The sequence below is a fragment of the Schistocerca gregaria genome, chromosome 4 (genome assembly GCF_023897955.1).
Source record: "Schistocerca gregaria isolate iqSchGreg1 chromosome 4, iqSchGreg1.2, whole genome shotgun sequence".
NCBI classification, from domain to species: Eukaryota; Metazoa; Arthropoda; class Insecta; order Orthoptera; family Acrididae; genus Schistocerca; species Schistocerca gregaria.
In genome coordinates, this window is record NC_064923.1 from 37458528 (window position 1) to 37476296 (window position 17769).

Here is a 17769-nt window from a genome sequence, read left to right on the forward strand (position 1 = left end):
TTCGGTGGCAGGAGGAACAAGACTTTTGGTCAGGTGAATACAGGGTTATAAATACAAAATCAAATAGGGGTAATGCAGGAGTAGGTTTAATAATGAATAAAAAAAATAGGAGTGCGGGTAAGCTACTACAAACAGCATAGTGAACGCATTATTGTGGCCAAGATTGACACGAAGCCCACACCTACTACAGTAGTACAGGTTTATATGCCAAATAACTCTGCAGATGATGAAGAAATTGAAGAAATGTATGATGTAATAAAAGTAATTATTCAGATAGGGAAGGGAGACGAAAATTTAATAGTCATGGGTGACTGCAATTCGACAGTAGGAAAAGGGAGAGTAGGAAACGTAGTAGGTGAATATGGATTGGGGCCAAGAAATGAAAGAGGAAGCCGCCTGGTAGAGCACAACTTAATCATAGCTAACACTTGGTTCAAGAAGCATGAAAGAAGGTTGTATACGTGGAAGAACCCTGGAGGTACTAGTAGGTTTCAGATAGATTGTATAATAGTAGACAGAGATTTAGGAACCAGATTTTGAATTGCAAGACATTTCCAGGGGCAGATGTGGACTGTGACCACAATCTATTAGTTATGAACTGTAGATTAAAACTGAAGAAACTGCACAAAAGTGGGAATTTAAGGAGCTGGGACTTTGATAAACTGACTAAACCAGAGGTTGTACAGAGTTTCAGGAAGAGCATAAGGGAACAATTGACAAGAATGGGGGAAAGAAATACAGTAGAAGAAGGATGGGTAGCTTTGAGGAATGAAATAGTGAAGGCAAGTAGGTAAAAAGACGAGGGCTAGTAGAAATCCTTGGGTAACAGAAGAGAAAATACAAAAATGCAGTAACTGAAGCAGGCAAAAAGGAATACAAACGTCTCAAAAATGAGATCGACATGAAGTGCAAAATGGCTAAGCAGGGATGGCTAGAAGACAAATGTAAGGATGTAGAGGCTTATCTCATGAGGGGTAAGATAGATACTGATTACAGGAAAATTGAAGAGACCTTTGGAGAAAAGAGAGTCACTTGCATGAATATCAAGAGCTCAGATGGAAACCCTGTTCTAAGCAAAGAAGGAAAAGCAGATAGGTGGAAGGAGTATATAGAGGATCTATTCAGGGGCGATGTTCTTAAGGACAATATTATGGAAATGGAAGAGGAGGTAGATGAAGATGAAATGCAAGGTACAATACTGCGTGAAGAGTTTGACAGAGCACTGAAAGACCTGAGTCGAAACAAGGCCCCCGGAGTAGACAGCATTCCGTTGGAACTACTGATGGCCTTGAAAGAGCCAGTCCTGACAAAACTCTACCATCTGGTGAGGAAAATGTAAGAGACAGACGAAGTTCCCTCATACTTCAAGAAGAATATAATAATTCCAATCCCAAAGAAAGCAGGCGTTGGCAGATGTGAAAATTACCGAACTATCAGTTTAACAAGTCATAGCTCCAAAATACTAATGCGAATTCTTTACAGACGAATGGAAAACTAGTAGAAGCCGACCTTGCGGAAGATCAGTTTGGATTCCGTAGAAATGTTGGAACACGTGAGGCAATACTGACCTTACGACTTATCTTAGAAGAAAGATTAAGGAAAGGCAAACCTACGTTCCTAGCATTTGTAGACTTAGAGAAAGCTTTTGACAATGTTGACTGGAATACTCTCTTTCAATTTCTGAAGGTGGCATGGGTAAAATACAGGAAGCGAAAAGCTATTTACAATTTTTACAGAAACCAGAGGGCAGTTATAAGAGTCGAGGGACATCAAAGGGAAGCAGTTGTTGGGAAGGGAGTGTGACAGGGTTGTAGCCTCTCCCCGATGCTATTCAGTCTGTATATTGAGCAAGCAGTAAAGGAAAGAAAAGAAAAGTTCGGAGTAGGTATTAAAATCCATGGAGAAGAAATAAAAACTTTGAGGTTCGCCGATGACATTGTAATTCTGTGAGAGACAGCAAAGGACTTGGAAGAGCAGTTTAATGGAATGGACAGTGTCTTGAAAGGAGGATATAAGATGAACATCAACAAAAGCAAAACGAAGATAATGGAATGTAGTCGAATTAAGTCGGGTGATGCTGAGGGAATTAGATTAGGAAATGAGACACTTAAAGTAGTAAAGGAGTTTTGCTAGTTGGAGAGCAAAATAACTGATGATGGTCGAAGTAGACAGGATATTGCCATTCTACATTTTAATGTAGAATGGCAATGGAAAGGAAAGCGTTTCTGAAGAAGAGAAATTTGTTAACATCGAGTATAGATTTAAGTGTCAGGAAGTCGTTTCTGAAAGTATTTGTGTGGAGTGTAGCCATGTATGGAAGTGAAACATGGACGATAAATAGTTTAGACAAGAAGAGAATAGAAGCTTTCGAAATGTGGTGCTACAGAAGCATGCTGAAGATTAGATGAATAGATCACATAACTAATGAGGAGGTATTGAATAGAATTGGGGAGAAGAGGAGTTTGTGGCACAACTTGACTAGAAGAAGGAATCGGTTGGTAGGACATGTTCTTAGGCATCAAGGGATCACCAATTTAGTACTGGAGGGCAGCGTGGAGAATAAAAATCATAGAGGTAGACCAAGAGATGAATACACTAAGCAGATTCAGAAGGATGTAGGCTGGAGTAAGTACTGGGAGATGAAGAAGCTTGCACAGGGTAGAGTAGCATGGAGAGCTGCATCAAACCAGTCTCAGGTCTGAAGACCACAACAACAACAACAACAACAACAGCTCGCTCACCCATGACCTCGTACTATTTCGTGTTTTGCTGCGGCCGTGACTTTTTTTCCGGTTTCGTCTTACATCGTATCTTTCTCCGAACTGTGCCTTTTCCTGTAACCACTCGCCAGTGTCGTACTCTAACTCCTGTAAGAGTAGTTTAAACGATTCTAAATGGTCCTTACATCGTCCGGCTAGAACGATATGGCGCAGCTGAATTGGAAGTTTCATTATACGAGTACTCAGTCTTATCAGTTCGCCCGGACTGTAAGGGTTGTACAGAAACTGGTTGTTCTGCAGCATGTGTTCGGACAGTCACGCAGGAGTCACAAAACCAAATCATGCCTTACCCGGTCTTGCGCTTTCTCAGACCAATAGGCTGAGAGGAACTCGCGCTCAAACTCGGGTCCCGTCGTACAACTTTCATTCGCATTGCGATTCGGCCTCGACGGGCCACACATAAACTCTGTTTTATATTCATCCAGCCATTCGAGTGGTAGACAGAACTAGTATTGTTTGAGCCAAGCAAGTGGGTGAATCCCGTTCACCGAGTTGCGGAACACTTCAAATTTTCACACAGAGAGAAAGTGTTCCACTTCCTTTCTGTAAGAATCTACACACAGATTTCTGTGTCCTTCCCGACATTTCCCTATATCCCTACGCTCGCTAGTTTCTCCGTAGTCCTCCTAATGTCCAGAATCACATCCCTCGATACTGTCTTGTGCGCCTTTGTGCACGTGGATTCCCTTTTTGGTTCCCCGCTCAAGAAGATTCTCCACCTGAGACATGCATTCGCCTGTTGACCTCGCATTGGCCTTCCTGAAAACTCCTTAAAAATTTGATTTCTTCATCATCAATTCATCCAATCTCTCCGATATTGTAATATCTGCAACCTTCTGCTTGAGTTTTTCTAACTCATCTCTCACCTTCTGTATTTCCTCCCTATCTTGCACTTTTTCCGCTCCTACTTTCCCTTCAAGTTCTGCAATTGCCCTAGTGTTTGCATCTACCTTTTCTTGAGTTGCTTCGACGGCTTTTATACGTTTGATCACCTTTTTCTTTTCGCTATTTCAACTTTCTGTTAGTGTTTGTAGTTTCTTTTGTAATTTTTCTCCATGTGTTCTCATTTCGACCTGAACTCTTTTTTGTTCTTTCACTACAGTGCTTAGTTTACTTCCTACTATTTCAAATTTTTCAATGACCTCGCGTACAACGTCCTTTCGAACCTGTTCAAGTAGCGCCTTATTCTATTCAAATCTCGCATTTACTCCAGTCATGATGCTCCTGAGGTTTGACTTTTATTTCGTAATATGTTCTTCCTGTTTCGCCATGCTTTCTTTCATCACCCTAACCAATTCGCCCACCCACATGTTATTCGGGACTGAGTTAGGCGATGTACCTGGTATACTCGTTATTGTCTCGGTTTCCTCCGCGCTCGCGCTTGAGTTCAAAGTCCCGCGAACGGTCGGAGAGAGAGCCTGCACATTTTCTAAGTTCAGCATTGCTCCAGCGCAACTGAAATCGGGGATATTCCATTGCTGGTCTCACCTGCGCCTCTCTGTGGCTACCTGATTAATAGTTAATGGTAACTCCCTCTGCGCCTGACCTATTTATCCTCGCACTGCTCCTCGAGCGACCACGTGTCTCCATTCAGGATACTGGGATCAAACTTTTGCACAAAGTACCTAATTAACTACGGAAAAACAAATTCCCCACCTCGACTACGCGAATCACAACGGATTCCATCCATTTCTTGCACATCACTTTAAAAAAATTTGAGAATCATGGAAAAGGTAACACTTCTTTTTTATCTGTGAACATTTGTAATTAGTTTGTTGATGTAATGAGTAAACAGGTCCTAAAAACTTATAAATAAAGTTAAATTAGCAAAATATTTTCCATTAGCATTGATAGTACACCAGATCTGTCTCATGTTGACCAGTTAACTTTTACAATTTGATACGTAAAAGACCTTGTTCTTGTTGAAGGTTTCCTGAAATGTATACCTATGAAAGAACACAACTCGGAGTATTTAGTGGAAATCATTTTTAATTTTTTAGGGAATCGTTATATTCTTATAAAATATTGCAGAGGACAAAGCTAAGACAATGTTACAAATATGTCATGGAAGCGTACTGGTCCACAAGCAAGAATCAAAGAGAAATATGAATCTGTCATCTTTGTACTATGTGCAGGACATTCACTAAACTTGGTAGGTGTCCAAGCTGCTGCGTGTTCATCAGAAGCAACAAAGTTTTTTGAAATGGTTCAGAAAGTGTACGACTTTTTATCGAGCTCTGTCCACCGATGGAATATATTGACAGAACATTCAGGTTCAAAAAATGTTGTTTAAAGTCTTTCACAAACCAGTTGGTCAGCTCGAGTTGCTGCAGTAAGCGCCTTCCGTGAAGGTCATAAACAAATTATAAAAACTTTAATGACCATCGCAGAAGATACAGAACGGGCAAGAAAAACCGGAGACGAAGCCCTTAGTCTGACCAGAAAAATGGGGAAGCTAAAATGCATTACACAAACGGAAATTCGGAGTTCTGTATTGGAAAGAATAGACAAAACAAGTAATTATCTTCAGAACGAAACAATAACACTACACCTCGCAATTAATTTGTTCGCTTCACTTGATGATTTTATCATTAACTTCAGGGATAAATTTGATGACTTCGAATAGTCTGCCGAAGAAAGAAACCCGAAAACTGATTACAAGGACCTATCGCAAAGAACAAAACGTAGAAGCTCACGTAACAGTATTTATGGTACCCTGCACCATCAGTACAACTGAATGTATCGACCGGATGGACGTGTATGGATATGGAGACAATCTCATGAATCCATGGACGTTGCATGGCAGCAGGGGACTGCTCGAGTTGGTGGAGGCTCCTCCTAATGGTGTGGGGCGTGTCCAGTTGGAGTGGTACGGGACCCCTGATACGTCTATGTACGGCTCTCACGGATGACACGTACCTAAGCATCCTGTCTGATCATCTGCATCAATTCATATCTATTGTGGATTCCGATGGGCAATCCGACCCCCTACACGCCCAGAATTGCTACAGAGTAGCTCTAGGAACCTGGGTGCACTCAGCCCTTGTGAGGCAAACTGAGAAGCTACTTGATTGAGAAGTAACGGCTCGGGTCTCGTAAACTAACATACAACCGGCAGAGCGGTGTATTGACCACATACCCGTCGATATCTCTATCCGGTGACGCCTGTGGCCTGAGGATGACACGGCGACCGGTCGGCACCATTCGGCTTCCTGGCCTGTTCGGGAGGAGTTCAGTTTAGTTTACCACCAGGAACACTCTTCTGGCTTTAAATATTTCAGCTGGCCACCAAACCCCTCAGACTTGAACATTATTGAGCATTCTCGGGATGTCTTACTACGTGCTGTTCAGAAGAGATCTCCACCCCCTCATACTATGGACAGCCGAGCAGGATTCAAGGTGTCAATTCCCTCCAGCACTACTTCAGACATTAGTCGAGGCCTTGCCACGTCGTGTGATGGCACCTCTGCGTGCTCGGTTCAAGTTGTCAATTCCCTCCAGCACTACTTCAGACATTAGTCGAGGCCTTGCCACGTCGTGTGATGGCACCTCTGCGTGCTCGGTTCAAGGTGTCAATTTCCTCCAGCACTACTTCAGACATTAGTCGAGGCCTTGCCACGTCGTGTGATGGCACTTCTGCGTGCTCGGTTCAAGTTGTCAATTCCCTCCAGCACTACTTCAGACATTAGTCGAGGCCTTGCCACGTCGTTTGATGGCACTGCTGTGTGCTCGGTTCAAGGTGTCAATTCCCTCCAGCACTACTTCAGACATTAGTCGAGGCCTTGCCACGTCGTGTGATGGCACTTCTGCGTTCTCAGTTCAAGGTGTCAATTCCCTCCAGCACTACTTCAGACATTAGTCGAGGCCTTGCCACGTCGTGTGATGGCACTTCTGCATGCTCGGTTCAAGGTGGCAATTCCCTCCAGCACTACTTCAGACATTAGTCGAGGCCTTGCCACGTCGTGTGATGGCACTTCTGCGTGCTCGGTTCAAGGTGTCAATTCCCTCCAGCACTACTTCAGACATTAGTCGAGGCCTTGCCACGTCATGTGATGGCACCTCTGCGTGCTCGGTTCAAGGTGTCAATTTCCTCCAGCACTACTTCAGACATTAGTCGAGGCCTTGCCACGTCGTGTGATGGCACTTCTGCGTGCTCGGTTCAAGGTGTCAATTCCCTCCAGCGCTACTTCAGACATTAGTCGAGGCCTTGCCACGTCGTGTGATGGCACTTCTGCGTGCTCGGTTCAAGTTGTCAATTCCCTCCAGCACTACTTCAGACATTAGTCGAGGCCTTGCCACGTCGTTTGATGGCACTGCTGTGTGCTCGGTTCAAGGTGTCAATTCCCTCCAGCACTACTTCAGACATTAGTCGAGGCCTTGCCACGTCGTGTGATGGCACTTCTGCGTGCTCGGTTCAAGGTGTCAATTCCCTCCAGCACTACTTCAGACATTAGTCGAGGCCTTGCCACGTCGTGTGATGGCACTTCTGCATGCTCGGTTCAAGGTGGCAATTCCCTCCAGCACTACTTCAGACATTAGTCGAGGCCTTGCCACATCATGTGATGGCACTTCTGCGTGCTCGGTTCAAGGTGTCAATTCCCTCCAGCACTACTTCAGACATTAGTCGAGGCCTTGCCACCTCCTGTGACGGCACTTCTGCGTGCTCGGTTCAAGGTGGCAATTCCCTACAGCACTACTTCAGACATTAGTCGAGGCCTTGCCACCTCGTGTGACGGCACTTCTGCGTGCTCGGTTCAAGGTGGCAATTCTCTCCAGCACTACTTCAGACATTAGTCGAGGCCTTGCCACGTCGTTTGATGGCACTTCTGCGTGCTCGGTTCAAGGTGTCAATTCTCTCCAGCACTACTTCAGACATTAGTCGAGGCCTTGCCATGTCGTGTGATGGCACTTCTGCGTGCTCGGTTCAAGGTGGCAATTCCCTCCAGCACTACTTCAGACATTAGTCGAGGCCTTGCCACGTCGTGTGATGGCACTTCTGCGTGCTCGGTTCAAGGTGTCAATTCTCTCCAGCACTACTTCAGACATTAGTCGAGGCCTTGCCACGTCGTTTGATGGCACTTCTGCGTGCTCGGTTCAAGGTGTCAATTCTCTCCAGCACTACTTCAGACATTAGTCGAGGCCTTGCCATGTCGTGTGATGGCACTTCTGCGTGCTCGGTTCAAGGTGTCAATTCTCTCCAGCACTACTTCAGACATTAGTCGAGGCCTTGCCACGTCGTTTGATGGCACTTCTGCGTGCTCGGTTCAAGGTGTCAATTTTCTCCAGCACTACTTCAGACATTAGTCGAGGCCTTGCCACGTCGTGTGATGGCACTTCTGCGTGCTCGGTTCAAGGTGTCAATTCTCTCCAGCACTACTTCAGACATTAGTCGAGGCCTTGCCACGTCGTGTGATGGCACTTCTGCGTGCTCGGTTCAAGGTGTCAATTCTCTCCAGCACTACTTCAGACATTAGTCGAGGCCTTGCCACGTCATGTGATGGCACTTCTGCGTGCTCGGTTCAAGGTGTCAATTCCCTCCAGCACTACTTCAGACATTAGTCGAGGCCTTGCCACGTCGTGTGATGGCACTTCTGCGTGCTCGCGGGGGCCCTAGACGATATTAGGGAGGTGTACCAGTTTCTTTGGTTCTTCAGTGTATAAAGAAAGACGAAAAACACAGTAACAACGACTATGTTATGCAACGAGTGCATCGCAGCCTGGGTGCTACAGGAACATGAAACACTGTGACAACATCACACAACTATCGAAAAAAAAAAAACGGGAAATTTCCACCAGATCAGTGCATGTGTCCCCACATCTCTGTGTGGTTACAGACTAAGCAGCTTAGAACCAGTCTTTCCTATCACCCCTCGTCCCTCCCTCCCTTAGGTAGGGATCCTAGTTTTCTAGGCCTGTTCTAACCTGTCGCTGATGAAACACTGCAGGTGCTCTGCTTTGGTCAGTGTTAGGTTGACAATGATGTACTGTTTCAGGTCTGCAGAAGTGAAATGTATTTCTCGGAAATGCCGACCACAGAACAAAGCGAAATTCTTAGATATTCATTGTGAATGGGGCAAAAACGACCCAACAGCATGCCACAGCCCTCAGCCACATCGTACGGCTGGTAGAGGTAGTATGCGCTGTGACCTGCAGCTGTTTCAGTCACTGTAGGTGGTCGCTATTTAATACGATGGCGCCGACGGTCGCCCGCCGCCCATACCCACACTCACTGGCCACTTCCGGCAGCCTTCCGTACCCTCGTGTGCTTCCCTAGCTTGCGAGCACTCACAATTAGCGTCCAAGGGAGTCCTATAAATAACATGCCGTGCATGTGGGTATTACATACATTTCAGACGCACAAATATCATTACAGAACAACAGTTTTCACGCTATCTATTCACATGTCGCTGAGTAAAGGTATGAACTCGGTCTACGATACTGTTGTCAATATGGATAAGCGAACTGCCAAGGTTAGAGTTCAACAACAATACATCTGATACATGTATTACCCTATCACACATCTCTTTACATGACTACCATATACAAAGTAAAGAGTATCGATCACAACAGCATCCTTGTTTTGGAGCAACCACCTGAATAAAAGCTTGAACTAAAATCTAGAAAACATCTACCAATTCTGTGTTATAAGCTGCTGTGATGGAAATTTTCTTTGGGATAGTTGTATCTAATGTCAATAGCTGTTTTAAAAAAAGCATATTCCTGATTATAATAAAGCAGTTATGTTTCCACAAGAACAGATACAACCGATTTGTTTAAGTTTGATAGACAAACTGGCATAGTTGAGAGCATTCCTGATGTTCAAGCTTAGTTTGTGTGGAAATCTTGTAAATAAATTGTTATGCTTGTGAGAATTACATTAATTTCAGGTGCATAAAATATCAATATAGAAAAATTATCTTTCACCTTATCTATTCACATGTTGAAAAAAAAAAAAAAGACCAGTCATTTTTATGTTCACCAGAGAGTTACAGTTCACATTTCTGTCTCTCCTCATCATTTTATACATCTGACAGAGTAAAACTACAAATTATAAACATTTCGCTAATGTCACCTGGCAAGAATGCGATATAATTTTACCATCTCTGTCTCTTACAATATATCGAAAACAAAGACTGTCCACATGTTGACATCGAGCAGATGTGGTGATTCCACATGTATTGGTCTACTGGAGCAGGTGGCCATTGATTTAAGTCGCTTCCACAGACCTGTGTAAAGTTTTGTCATCTGTACTGGAAGAAGACCATACTCCGCAAACAATAAATCACAATAGAGGGTTCCTGTGTTGTAATTTCATAAGCAGTTTGATGCTTTGATGTTTGCCAAAACACACGCAAGGAGTGCATGACTACAGCTTTGTACACCTCCATACATTCTCTGTTTTCATACCACGACTTTACAGTCTGTCAGGTGCTAAACCGACATTAACATCTGCAAGTTTCTTAACAGCTATACACTTTTAAATTGGTAGGACGCAGTTAATCTGACAGCATGTTTATGACTGTTTCCCGCCAATTTCGAGTGGTTTTGTGAACTGGAGCACATAAGCTGAATGTATAGACACATGAATCTGGGAAAAGTGGGGTTCAGGTGGAGGGAAGGGGAGGCAGATTGGGGGTTACTGTACGACAGTTTTGAATACCTTTTAGTGGCAGTATTGTGACACACACCAGTCGGTCTTCACACACACAAAATCAGAATAATTTGGGGCACAAAGTGGGGGTGGGTACGGCAGAGCGTAGAGGCAGCTGTAGGACAATCCTGTTGAAGGATAATACACTCCTGGAAATTGAAATAAGAACACCGTGAATTCATTGTCCCAGGAAGGGGAAACTTTATTGACACATTCCTGGGGTCAGATACATCACATGATCACACTGACAGAACCACAGGCACATAGACACAGGCAACAGAGCATGCACAATGTCGGCACTAGTACAGTGCATATCCACCTTTCGCAGCAATGCAGGCTGCTATTCTCCCATGGAGACGATCGTAGAGATGCTGGATGTAGTCCTGTGGAACGGCTTGCCATGCCATTTCCACCTGGCGCCTCAGTTGGACCAGCGTTCGTGCTGGACGTGCAGACCTCGTGAGACGACGCTTCATCCAGTCCCAAACATGCTCAATGGGGAACAGATCCAGAGATCTTGCTGGCCAGGGTAGCTGACTTACACCTTCTAGAGCACGTTGGGTGGCACGGGATACATGCGGACGTGCATTGTCCTGTTGGAACAGCAAGTTCCCTTGCCGGTCTAGGAATGGTAGAACGATGGGTTCGATGACGGTTTGGATGTACCGTGCACTATTCAGTGTCCCCTCGACGATCACCAGAGGTGTACGGCCATGATGCCGGGTGTTGGCCCTGTGTGCCTCGGTCGTATGCAGTCCTGATTGTGGCGCTCACCTGCACGGCGCCAAACATGCATACGACCATCATTGGCACCAAGGCAGAAGCGACTCTCATCGCTGAAGACGACACGTCTCCATTCGTCCCTCCATTCACGCCTGTCGCGATACCACTGGAGGCGGGCTGCACGATGTTGGGGCGTGAGCGGAAGACGGCCTAACGGTGTGCGGGACCGTAGCCCAGCTTCATGGAGACGGTTGCGAATGGTCCTCGCCGATACCCCAGGAGCAACAGTGTCCCTAATTTGCTGTGAAGTGGCGGTGCGGTCCCCTACGGCACTGCGTAGTATCCTACGGTCTTGGCGTGCATCCGTGCGTTGCTGCGGTCCGATCCCAGGTCGTCGGGCACGTGCACCTTCCGCCGACCACTGGCGACAGCATCGATGTACTGTGGAGACCTCAAGCCCCACGTGTTGAGCAATTCGGCGGTACGTCCACCTGGCCTCCCGCATGCCCACTATACGCCCTCGCTCAAAGTCCGTCAACTGCACATACGGTTCACGTCCACGCTGTCGCGGCATGCTACCAGTGTTAAAGACTGCGATGGAGCTCCGTATGCCACGGCAAACTGGCTGACACTGACGGCGGCGGTGCGCAAATGCTGCGCAGCTAGCGCCATTCGACGGCCAACACCGCGGTTCCTGGTGTGTCCGCTGTGCCGTGCGTGTGATCATTGCTTGTACAGCCCTTTCGCAGTGTCCGGAGCAAGTATGGTGGGTCTGACACACCGGTGTCAATGTGTTCTTTTTTCCATTTCCAGGAGTGTAGTCTCAAAGCAAATAAATAACTTACGTCCTTCCTCTCCCGCATCTCAGCGCACCGCACAATGAGTCTTTTTCCGACATTCCCAAGTGGAAGAAGTTAGGGTAAGTGGGGGAGCGCAGGAAAAGTGGGGGAGAGGAGGGGGAAGTGGGGGAATGGAGGGGAAGTGGTTAAGGCCCATCAGGGAAAGTTGGGATACTGGCTTGAAAAAATTTAGCAATGATGCAAACCGGCTACATGTGGTGTCACCGCCAGACACCACACTTGCTGTGTGGTAGCCTTTAAATCAGCCGCGGTCCGGAAGTATACGTCGAACCCGCGTATCGCGGCTATCAGTGATTGCAGACCGAGCGCCGCCACATGGCAGCTCTAGAGAGACTTCCTAGCACTCTCCCAGTTGTACAGCCGACTTTGCTAGCGATGGTTCACTGACAAATTACGCTCTCATTTGCCGAGACGATAGTTAGCATAGCCTTCAGCTACGTTATTTGCTACGACCTAGCAAGGCGCCAGTATCCGTACTATTGATATTGTGAATCATGTACCATAAAGAGCGACGTTCTCCGTTAATGGATTAAAGTTATGTATTCCATCAGCTACGTCCGTTTTTTCTCAGTTCTAATTCCCTTGTCATGTTCCAGACCTCACGCCAGCCTGCGTGAGCTAAAACGCATGCATTTCGGCCTCCTTTACTAACACGGCTGGCTCTCCTGCCAACCACAACACTGCATTTTCTCATTATTCCTCTACTGCTGCTTCTATAGCTGTCCATAGTTACGGAAGTATTTCCAGTGCAGTATTTTTTGCACAAATTTACCCCTGAATTAGGTGCCGTTAATGTTCGATGGGATTGACATGTAGTGTTAGTGGCCCTATCATTCACCCAAACTGTGTGGGATGTTCTTGAAACCAATAACAAATAACTGTATCCCAGTCACATGTCGCAATACCATCCATGAAGGTCCATGGATGGCTGTGCATGCTCTCCAAGAAGTCAAACACAACCATTCCCAGTCAATGATCGGTTAAGGTGGAACAGAGGACCTAGTTCATTCTGTGTGAACATGGCCCAAACCATAATGGAGCCACCACCAGCTTGAACAGTGTCTTGTTGATAACTTGAGTCCCTGGCTTCGTAGGGCTCAGAGGCTACCGCCAGCTCTTACCAAGTAAAATCTGAACTCCTCTAACCAGGTGACGAAATACAGTCATCCAAGGTCCAACCGATATGTCCGTGAGACCAGTAGAGGCGCTGTATGCGATGTAATGCTCTTAGAAAGAGCACTCACATTCATCGTTGCTGACAGCCCATTAACGCCAAATTTCGTCACATTTTCTTAAGTCTCACATCGATTTCTGCGGTTATTGACATAGTGCTGCTTATCTATTAGCAGTTACAACTCTATGCGAAAACTCCTGCTCTCGGTCGTTAAGTGAAGGTCGTCAGCCACTGTGTTGTTTGAAGTCAGAGGTAATCCCTGAAATTTGGCGTTCTCAGTATACCCTTGACGCTGCGGATCTCGGAATATTGAATTCCTAGCGATTTTCGGTATGTGTTCTACAATTCCTAGTTCAGAATCTGTTAGATCCCGTTGTGCGGCCACAAACACGTCGAGAACGTTTTCAAATTAATCACAGTAAAAATCACAGGTCTGACAATGTATTGCCCTTTTATGCCTTCTGTAAGTAATACTACCGCCATATTTATATGTGCTTATTATCTGTCCCATAGCTTTTGACACCTCAGAGTAAGTGCAAAATGGGTAAGATAGTTGTTAGCCCTGCTACTCATTATTAAAGCAGTGTTTACAGATAAGTGCCAGGAACTGTGACGAATTAAGTTGTATATTTCAGTGTTCACTGAGATCTTTCACAATGAGACAGGGGACAGATTAGTCAAACGACCAAGGAACTTAGGCGAAATTCTAAAAGATTGGCTTCCTTACCAGGAAATGTTGAGCTTAATCAATGATAAAATCGAGAAACGAGGAGCAGATGGACTGGGACTGGACGAAGAGCTCAAAAGGGCTGCTTTAAGGCCGTCTGCAAACTTGAATAGAATTATGCCCTTGTTCTACCAAATGTAGAACAACCAGACGACCCATAACAACAGTTATGTACTTGCGCTTAAAAGTTCCAGTTCACTAATGTCGAATAGGATTGTAGCGACCATCATTATCTTATTTTTGCGCTGAAAAAGGAGACGTGCTCCAGCTACTATTTTAATACTCCAGATATAATACAGAAAAAAATGTTTTACTAGATCTTTGTTTAAGCCAGAGGCTTACCTCCAAACATGAGGGTGCAGGCTTGCTGTTGAACCAGAAAAGTGAAGGTGTGTTAAATGTAATTTTCAGCCTCAGAAAGATGTATAATCCATCTGGAGCTACTGTGTACATGATGTGTAGATATTTTGAAAACTAGCTACGAGTGTTTTTATTTGAAAGATAATTGATTTATTTATTTTTTCATATGTTTCTAAATAACAATTAATAAAATACGTAGCAGAATAGCAATTAGAAATGTTTCTATGTAGATGTCATGGTCTGTGGAATGAGTGGTCAAATACCAATAAATAAAAGTACCTTCCCTCGGGAAACAACATTATTTTATGTTACAAAGAGTCTGTTGAGAGTGAAACATTTCTTTCAGGCGGAGAATAAGCAGGACCTGCCGACGTACATCACGTACCTCGCCACGATGTTCTACGAGCTGTTCCTCTACTGCTGGTACGGAAACGAGCTGCTCGCCGAGGTGAGTCCAAAAAGCGTTGAAGGTTTAACGAAGCTGTCAGGCATGGCGCAGTACGTGTCAGTCGACGGACATTCGTACAAATAGTGGATGCCTGCCAAAGATAGACAACACGCGACAAACGGCGAGAACTTCCTTTGGATGATTCTAGTTGTGTTCATAAATATGTATTTATATGATAAATTATTGTGTGAATAGCACAAAAATAATTGTAAGTTACCCACAACAATTGGTTAGGGCGTGTTCTCAACTGTTTACAGAACCTGAATTTTTGTTAGAATGTCCTATTTTGTATTTTTCAAAGATTTTGAATCATACGGTATTATTTCGTAGAGCATCAACAGGGAGTTAGTGGTATCACGCTGTTCCTGAAGAAAGACGTAAGAAGAATTCCTGGATCTCAGCAGAAGGTTCTATCCAAATCTTTGTTTTCTCAGCACAAAAAATATATCTGGAATAAACTTTTATATAAAAAACGACTTAACGGAGAAAGTTTGAACGCAACACTGAAAATTAATTGTATTAATTTTTGTAAAATGATGATTTGGCTCAATATCTGTATGTCACTTACTTAAAATTAACAGTTTCTGTCAAACAATAGCCTATCCTGAGCGATCTATGTGCAGTGAAACTGGTATGGGCTTATAAAATGTAAAGTAGTGGCAAGAGGATTGTATCATCTTGTTTTATGTGTATGAATGAAGATTGATAAAAATGAAAACTATTGTTTCCTTTATGTGTAAAAAGCGGAAAAGAAAGAATAACCAAGTGTAATCAGAATGATAATGAAAGAAGTTTTATTGGAATCTGGATAAATGATGAAGCAAATAAAACTACAACAAAAGGATATAAAATTTTAGATCTCGACAAAATGTGAAATTTTAGAAATAAAAGCTACATGTTACATGAAAGACTTCATGAAAATAAAATTATAAACTAGTAACCATAATATTGAAACCAAAAACCTGTATATAAATATATAAAAGAAAAAATAGGTATCGACATAGAACCTGATAAGATGAAAGAAAATCCAGGAAAAAGAGCTGTTGCCAAGATATATCTAAACTGATTATGGGGAAAATTTGGACTACGTCCAAATATGAGTAAAACTGAGTATGTGACAGATTTACAACAATTTTATGAGATACTAATGGACGAATGATTAGATAATATAGATATAAATTTTATTACTGATAATATTGTTCAGATGAAGTACAATTTGAAGTTTTATTGTGCAAAAGTAACACAGCTACAAATATTTTTATAGCAGCAGTCACTACATTAAATGCAAGACTCAAATTATATGATAGATTAGATAAGCCAGGAAAAGCTGACACATATATTGATACAGACAGTATACTATATATTGATAATTGTGAGAAATACTGAGGAAACAGGTTGTATGCTAGGTGAATGGACTGATGAATTAGGATATTGCCGCATTACGGATTGTGCTTCAACCGTAACTAAAAGTTATTATTAGGAGAAAAATGATTATTCTGAGATAATTGATAAAAATTGAGGGATTCATTTATGTTGTTGTTGTCTTCAGTCCTGAGACTGGTTTGATGCAGCTCTCCATGCTACTCTATCCTGTGCAAGCTGCTTCATCTCCCAGTACCTACTGCAACCTACATCCTTCTGAATCTGCTTAGTGTACTCATCTCTCGGTCTCCCTCTACGATTTTTACCCTCCACGCTGCCCTCCAACGCTAAATTTGTGATCCCTTGATGCCTCAAAACATGTCCTACCAACCGATCCCTTCTTCTAGTCAAGTTGTGCCACAAACTTCTCTTCTCCCCAATCCTATTCAATACCTCCTCATTAGTTACGTGATCTATCCACCTTATCTTCAGTATTCTTCTGTAGCACCACATTTCGAAAGCTTCTATTCTCTTCTTGTCCAAACTAGTTATCGTCCATGTTTCACTTCCATACATGGCTACACTCCAAACAAATACTTTCAGAAACGACTTCCTGATACATAAATCTATATTCGATGTTAACAAATTTCTCTTCTTCAGAAACGCTTTCCTTGCCATTGCCAGTCTACATTTTATATCCTCTCTACTTCGACCATCATCAGTTATTTTACTTCCTAAATAGCAAAACTCCTTTACTACTTTAAGTGTCTCATTTCCTAATCTAATTCCCTCAGCATCACCCGATTTAAATTGACTACATTCCATTATTCTCGTTTTGCTTTTGTTAATGTTCATCTTATATCCTCCTTTCAAGACACTGTCCATTCCGTTCAACTGCTCTTCCAAGTCCTTTGCCGTCTCTGACAGAATTACAATGTCATCGGCGAACCTCAAAGTTTTTACTTCGTCTCCATGAATTTTAATACCTACTCCAAATTTTTCTTTTGTTTCCTTTATTGCTTGCTCAATATACAGATTGAATAACATCGGGGAGAGGCTACAACCCTGTCTCACTCCTTTCCCAACCACTGCTTCCCTTTCATGTCCCTCAACTCTTATTACTGCCATCTGGTTTCTGTACAAATTATAAATAGCCTTTCGCTCCCTGTATTTTACCCCTGCCACCTTTAGAATTTGAAAAAGAGTATTCCAGTCAACATTGTCAAAAGCTTTCTCTAAGTCTACAAATGCTAGAAACGTAGGTTTGCCTTTTCTTAATCTTTCTTCTAAGATAAGTCGTAAGGTCAGTATTGCCTCACGTGTTCCAACATTTCGACGGAATCCAAACTGATCCTCCCCTAGGTCTGCATCTACCAGTTTTTCCATTCGTCTGTAAAGAATTCGCGTTAGTATTTTCCAGCCGTGGCTTATTAAACTGATAGTTCGGTAATTTTCACATCTGTCAGCACCTGCTTTCTTTGGGATTGGAATTATTATATTCTTCTTGAAGTCTGAGGGTATTTCGCCTGTCTCATACATCTTGCTCACCAGCTGGTAGAGTTTTGTCATGACTGGCTCTCCCAAGGCCGTCAGTAGTTCTAATGGAATGTTGTCTACTCCGGGGGCCTTGTTTCGACTCAGGTCTTTCAGTGCTCTGTCAAACTCTTCACGCAGTATCGTATCT

The 17769-nt window shown here is 43.7% G+C and overlaps 1 protein-coding gene across 1 annotated transcript in view; it reads left to right on the top strand.

Moving 5' to 3' along the window:
- LOC126266738 (odorant receptor Or2-like) overlaps nt 1-17769 on the top strand; it is a 210960-nt gene that overhangs the window by 161296 nt on the left and 31895 nt on the right. The window contains exon 7 of the mRNA XM_049971223.1: nt 14622-14723. Coding sequence (XP_049827180.1) covers nt 14622-14723 — 102 coding nt within the window. The remainder of the gene's footprint in view (nt 1-14621; nt 14724-17769) is intronic.